This window comes from Atta colombica, unplaced genomic scaffold (assembly GCF_001594045.1).
Source record: "Atta colombica isolate Treedump-2 unplaced genomic scaffold, Acol1.0 scaffold45, whole genome shotgun sequence".
In the NCBI taxonomy this organism is placed as follows: domain Eukaryota; kingdom Metazoa; phylum Arthropoda; class Insecta; order Hymenoptera; family Formicidae; genus Atta; species Atta colombica.
In genome coordinates, this window is record NW_017259534.1 from 474,993 (window position 1) to 482,536 (window position 7,544).

Genomic DNA, 7,544 nt, shown 5'->3' on the forward strand with positions numbered 1-7,544 from the left:
CTCGGCGCTAATAATACGCCGATATACCACCAATTCTGCCACCATGGCTCTACGTGGGACTCTCGAGAGTAACTGCCACGGTACGCGCGCCGCGTCGACCTACCAAAGACATTGCTAATCGCGCACTTCACTCATGCGGCGAAGGATATCCTAAATCTACCATTTACCTGACACATACCTGACGTCACCAAGTATCACGACAACTCGCCACATTTATCTTCGCGTTCGTTAATTGTTATGACGATTCTATTATAACAAATTAGTGCCGAGATTGACCGTGTCAGGATCAGTGACGTTCAAGAAAGAAAAGTGTGAATATAATGCGTATAAGTAGAATGAATTTGCGTTGACGTGACCGATCAGTATTGGTTTGCTAAAAGTGAAGTTTGCTGATCAGAGGAATTTACAAACGGTTCTACGAGTGACTGTTATAATTTTCGGAGGCAAAGATGAAACGACGCGAAACTAGATAAAGGAAGATCGTCTTTTTACTAGCGGGTAATGTGGAGAATGCAGGAAAGCAGGACCGTGTCACCTTTAGGACCGGTTGTCCTGCAACGAGAAGAAGCCGATATGCGTGCCGGTCTATCGCTGCCGCCGCAGGAAAGGAGACCTGTATTGCTCGTACGCACTGGCGAATCATTTGCGAGATACGATAACGTACGGCAACAACAATCGCCGTCGAGTCCACCGATTCTACGATCCATCACTGCCGTCGAGAAAGATCAGTACCATGAGACAGATTCGCACATCAGGGAGAAAAGGTCCAACGACGAAGAGGAGGAAGAGCAGGATGAGGAAGAAGAGGATGAGGCTGAAGACGAGCGAAACACGTCGAGCAGAAGGAACGTTGTTGTGGATGAAGAAGAAGACGAGGAGCAGGAAGAAGAGGAGGAGGAAGAGAGTCAGCCCGAAGGACATCGAAACGGCGGCTACCACGAGGACGGAGACGTCGAAGTGGACGTGTGCCGGGAGGATGCTGACGAGAGCAATCCAAGCAGCCCGGTGGATCTCACAGCGCCCTCGTCGAGGGGTGTTGCATCCGAACAATTTGTTCATCCGTTCGCCAACCGCGTACATTCTTTTACCTGTGTACAAAGTGGTGGCCACGGGCCCGCCGGTCACGGGACACCAGTGTATATATCCGGGCACGGCGCTACCGGCTCGACCGTCATGACAGTGTGTACTTCCGGTGGCGTGGCGCGCACCACCACTGGCACGTCGACAGGTAGCATTACCACGACCGCCACCAGCACAGTGCAGACCAACAACAAGCGGTGCCTCGCATTCTCCGTCGAGAATATCCTCGATCCGAACAAGTTTACCGGTGGCCGTGTCGTCCATAATCGTGTGCAGCATCGTCGACATCGGCGCGCCGGCAGCGTGCACGAAGGTGAATAAACGAGCTTTTGTTATCTTCGCGCTACTACTTCCTGGAACGCCCGATTGACGTTCTTGATTAGGGCCAGAGAGCTGACACGTATCTGTGTCGAAACACACTGTGTGCTATCTCAGCAAATGAACTAAGAATAACCGAACGCGTGATGTCTTAAGCGGTGCGTTTCAGTCAGAATTTAATTGGTTGAAACAGAAAGAAAGAGGGAGAAAGTCAGCCGGTAAACTCAAATTATCTTTTCGGAATAAACTTAATCTCTTTGATTTTTATTTGAAAGTAGACATGTATGTTAATTACAATTATATTCTAATATAATTGCAAAACGATAATATATATATAATATAATTTCTTCGTATGAAATAATATATTTACGTATTTATACTTTTATACAATCATTAAAAAATATACAAATAGACAAAGTTATAATAAAACAAACATTTGTATAATCATTGCATAATAGAAATGTTTTATATATGAGCACTGCTTTTATAATACGGAAACGGAATACTTATGGATTAATTACTTCAAAAACAAATCTTCATAGGCACTCACGTTTTATTATCCATTCGATTGTTTGCAGAAAAAAAAATGATGTTTTCTCCACATTGCTGTCTTTAAAAATTTCACGCGATCTCTCAAGTAATATTTTTCACGTCCGGTAACGGACGACTGCGTCTTAGCCCCCTTGATGCTTCATTGGTCCTCTCTTGCTTCTTCCTCGTTCTAACTTTAGACGCTAGAAGGAGGACTTCTTCTCCGACGATCGTGCAATTTTGGGAGCTGTCGGGCTATTTGCGTGTACGACGATACACGAAGATTCCAGCAAAAGTGACAACGTAGGGATATTTCACTCGAAACGTGAGAATGAAACTCTTCTAGCGTCTCATTAACGTCATTTTCGATAATATTAATATGGTTGCAAAGCGATACGCATAAGCTACAGGCTTAGCAACGCGATGAAGACTAATTTATATATGAGAGAATATATAATACATGGAAAAAACAGTTTTGTTGAAAAATCTAAAAATTTAGCTATAAATATAGATTTGAAAATAATTTGGTTGATCAAAATAATTTATATAAGTTGCTCAAGCTGTTACACTAAATTTTTTTCATCATTGCTCACTATGCTTTGAGATTCTAACATAATTATTTTGATGGCCCAATAAAATTATTATCAAATCTGGCTAAGTTTATAGATAGTCTAGCAAGATCGTTCCCTTTGTGTGCTAATATAAAAGTAAATAGTTCTACAAAAGTAAATACTATTACAAGATATACGTAATCCAAGGTATTTCCATTAACATTGTTTTAAATTTTGTAGGATATAAAATAATTAATATGGGAACTATATAGTATTTTGCAAAGAATTCATATTTTTAAAAAAAGGCGTATTAATAATCAAAGTATGCAGTATTTATAATCGAAGAATCCTAATTTACGTTCAGATTTATATTATAATTCTATACTAAATATATCAACCGTTTTATTTTAAGAATTTGAAAGATCATCGCGTTACCGATATATGTAAACAATTAAGTCGCTCTCACCAATTTTTTGTCTTTCTTTATCCTAACTTTGCAACCATGAAGAAAGATGGTTGGTGGATTGGATCGAGTTCGGTGACCGTTTGCCGCGGAGAATCTCAATTTCACAGTTGACTTTCGAATTTAATGGAGTCTGGCGGGCAGACGAGAGAAGTGGTCCTGCAGACCGATAAGAGATGGAAGAAGTGTCCCGAAGAAGGGTGAATCGAGGCAGAAGCAGTGACGACGGAGGTGGGCAGGGGTAGCAACCGGGCGGCGGCGGCGGCGGCGGCGGCCTGTCGGAGCGTGACAAATTGCTCCGCTAATCTGCGTTAACCAGTCCTTGAACCCCGTCATCGTCGTTCCTTTATCCCGGTACGGGACATCGGGTGCTTGCGAAATCAGCATCTCGATGGACGGTCCAGCCTATCGTGGCATTTCCCATCGGTACGGGCTAAGAGTATTTTTATCGTCAACCAAAGAAGGCGCATAAGCTAGAAAAAAAGGAAGAAAAAAGAAAGAGAGTGAGAAAAGGACATGCGGGAAACCGTACGCGATGGATCGATCGTAGCCGTCGAAATCGAGATTACACGATTGTCGGCTCATCCATCTTACCGGGATGGTCGCCGCTTCCTATTAAAAGTGCATCAGACCTAAGCCAATCCGTTTCGACTGCCGCCACCGAGATCTCCGTTCCATCCCCGCCACACGGATCCGCCGAATGGAATAATATCGCCGGTTGTTATGATAATCGCGCAGCATCGCGCCGTATCGCACCGCATCGCGCCAAGCCGCCCAGAAAATTGGCTCTTCTGCATCACAATGACTTCTCTCTATCTCTCTCTTTCTCACTTATGTTCTCCCTCTCTTTGCCCCTGCTAGTTGTCGCAGCATCCACGAAAGTCACCCCTCAGAGCACTGCGTTCATGATTCGAAATCCGGGATCTTCCGCTAGATTTCAACGAAATTTATAATTATCTTACGCTTATCGTACGCTTCAAAAAGTCTTAAGAGATATCGCTGATCCATATATCGCTTCTTCCATTCGCTACATTCATTATCACGAATGAAAGAATCCCTGTGTAATATTATATATACAAAGTTTATTAAACTTCTCTGCTTTTCAATATAATTTTAATCGATTCTATTATAGATCCGAAAAAAAAACATTATACTGTTACATATTCATATTATTATACACAATATCATAGCACAATTACGTTAAGGCGTTCAAGTGTTAACTATACGTTATTAGAAATGCTAACATATATATTGCGGATTCATTGCTATAATAAGACAGGAACTGTTAGGGATGTTGTTTATTGCGTATTTCTCGATCGTGCCACTTGTCGTTAAACACTGTCATTGTGTTTAATGAGGAAAACCGAAATGAGATAAGTATTCCCGTGTCTGCTGCTTTGTCGCAGCACGCTGCGATCGACTCCCCCTTGTGTACCCTTAACGTATCCCTTAGGGACTTGGCATACATCCCCGATCGCTTCGCTCGCACATAACCCGCCTGATCGTGGTTAATGAAGAAGATCTAAATGATATGAATGGTCCTCTAGCCAGCGATTCTACCGCCATAAAAACGCAATGACAGATACGCTATCTGCAGTCGTTAATTTTCTGATGAACTCAATTAATTTCACGTCGTCGCAGTTGTCATACTAGGCGACGAAATGACATAGATAATAGATGCTTCTCTTGTGAGAAAACATAGTTTCATTATTCTTCCAGATTTACGCTAACAAATATACATTTCGTTTTTTAGAATAGAGCGAAATGCTGTCTTTAATTTAAGACAACATTTTGCAATAAAAGTATTAGTATTTTTATTAAATCTAGCTTCTGTGAAAATAATTAAACACAAATTATATTTAAAGCAATTCAAAGCCACGACAGTTGATTAATTAATCAATTTCCATTTTGAATATGTATTTCGATAATCTCCTCATATTTTTCAATTTAAAAACTTAACAATTTTAAGTTACGTTACACATTATTCTCATCTTCTTAATTGAAATTCTATCGTATTAGATAGAATACACTGACATTAGAAATGAAAGAGAGAGATTTTGAAGGACACTATCTGACATTATCAAAGACCGCGAAATGCTCCGAGATTTCGAAAAGAGATTTTGAAAAGAAGGACACTATCTGACATTATCAAAGACCGCGAAATGCTCCAGCTGAGAAAACAGAACGCAATCCTTGATGAAGCGGGCGAATGAACGTCGAAGTGAGAAGAAGGAGAAACAATATAAATTACGCAATTCAATTAGATGCAATCAATCGGCACTGGCCAGGTATCTCGATGTGGAGACCGTCGAGTTATACGAGAATTGTATAGTCTGTAGAAGAAGGCCAAAGAGAATCGAGGAGAGAGATAGGGAGATGGGAAAAGGTAGCCGCTTGGCGGCCTGTACGACGGGGCAAGAACGATCGCGCGTTAACGAGATACAAATCCCATTACGGCGTAAACCTTCTCGATCCGTCGCCCCCTACGGACTTCCAACCCCCAGGCACTGTGCGCTAGGCTGTAGGCTATGGGCCACGAGCCACGCCAATTCGGATAAAGTCCCACTGTCTTTCTCTCGCTTTCTCTCTCGATCTCTTTTGCTTACTTCGTCTTTCTCTTGTCTCTCTTACTGCCTTCAACGTACTGCCGATGTACCGTCCTCGTCTCTTTCCGCCTATCGTCTCTATGTCACTCTCTTTTTCTCTCTTCTTCTCTGTCTCTCTGGTTTTGTTCGGCGAGCTATCCCCACTCGCAGCATCCCAGGGGCACCCCAACCCCCACGGACCAGAGCCAGGGAATATCTGTCCCCGGGACATCTGCGTGCTGATTGAATCTCCAATCTCCTCTCTCATTGAGCGAACGATTGGCCGTTTCTCTCTTTCTCTGTTTCCCGCTTTTCTCTGTTCCTCTCTGATTCGCGCTCAAATCGTTCCGTTCTCGCAGGCTCAATCGGTGTCTCGGCTACGCAACGCAGTTCTTTCGCGAGATGCAAGAAGCAATACTTCCCGCGCCGAATCATTTCACAATCAATCACAAATAGGAATTCGGTTAAACGTTGTTCAGTAAACGACACAGGTGCACACGAGTCATTAATCGGTCATTAAAAGCTAACATTTGCTATACACAATACAAATTATAACAATCTGCATATTACATATTAATAGATATACAATATATCTATTAATAGAAGTCTTCGATTTGAAAACATGCTACTGTTTTATTATATTCTTCACAATTATATTTCTCGTGAATTTTTAAAATTCACATTGATCTTTGTTTATAAATAAAATTTCTTTAAAGAGAAAAAGAAATATCTGTACATATAAGTGAAATGAATTTTTTTTTTCTGTTAAATCTGTAAGAATCACCTCATACAATGAAAAACGCGACGTCTTTTTGTCGCCGCAATTTTGTCCCTCGTATATAATCAATCCTCGTCATCTGACACCGATCCCGTATCATCGCTTCTCCCTTCGTAGTTACTCTCTCATCCACGTACCACAAAAATGATCCCATGGTTATTACTTTCAGACGGCGACTCGCGAGGCGAATTCGCCTGCGGCAGCGGCCAAGAAGATGAGGAAGGTACACCGGATACCATCATGGAGGAAATGGAAGAAGACGCCGAGGAAGAAGAAGAGGACGAGGAGATTGAAATGCGAGTCGTGGATCAAGATTCTGGCAGCATCGGACGAGAAAATACAACCAGCGGCGGCACCAACACCACTACATCAAACTGCAAGAAACGACAATCCTCGTCGTCGTCGTCTACATCGTCGAGCAGCGTTCAGGTACAAAATTGTCAGGGTCAAAACGGACAAAACGGTACTGGCGGTGTCGGCGGCGGCGGCGGCAACGGCAGCGGCAGCGGTGGTGGCAGTGGAGGTGGCGGAAGTAATAGTAATACCAGTGGCAAACCCAGAAGAGCGCGGACAGCCTTCACATATGAACAGTTGGTCAGGCTAGAGAACAAGTTCAAGACAACCAGATACCTGTCCGTGTGTGAACGTCTGAATCTGGCGCTTGAGCTGCAGCTGACTGAGACCCAGGTGAAGATCTGGTTCCAGAACCGGCGAACCAAATGGAAGAAGCAAAATCCTGGCCTGGACGTAAACAGTCCTACCGTGCCGACGACGCCACCGCATCCGTCGCCATATGCACCCGCCTTCCTCTTCGCCGCGCATCCTCATCAGCACCCATTGCCACACTCGCATACGCATCCACATCCGCATGCTCATGTACATCACCCGCCGCCGCCTGTGCCGCCGCCGCCGCCCGGATACTACCACCCAGCGGCCCCACCTTACCCGCCGACCGGACCGACCTTCTTCGGCCATCATCTGTCGGCGACTTCTGCTGCGACTGCGTCAGGACCGCCGCCGACCTCTACGCCTTCCTCCACCGGTCTGGCTCTTTCGTCTCATCCGCATCCGCACACGCATCCGCACGCGTAGCGAATTCGGCGATGATACCCTGCATCAACATCCTCGCCTTCGTAGTCCTCGGCAAGGAAACGGTGGGTTTGTGTGAGTACTTCTGGTCGTGGCAAGAAAAGTACCAGGAGCGCAGATTGCGCGCGTTCATATATATATATATATAT

At 44.0% G+C, this 7,544-nt stretch overlaps 1 protein-coding gene across 1 annotated transcript; it reads left to right on the forward strand.

The window, feature by feature from the left end:
• Positions 1 to 501: 501 nt before the first annotated feature.
• LOC108691275 (homeobox protein invected-like) lies at positions 502 to 7,415 on the forward strand. The gene is made up of 2 exons (XM_018198945.1): positions 502 to 1,393; positions 6,476 to 7,415. The coding sequence occupies exons 1-2, from the start codon at positions 502 to 504 to the stop codon at positions 7,396 to 7,398; spliced, it is 1,815 nt and encodes a 604-aa protein (XP_018054434.1). The 3' UTR covers positions 7,399 to 7,415.
• The last annotated feature ends 129 nt before the right edge of the window (positions 7,416 to 7,544 follow it).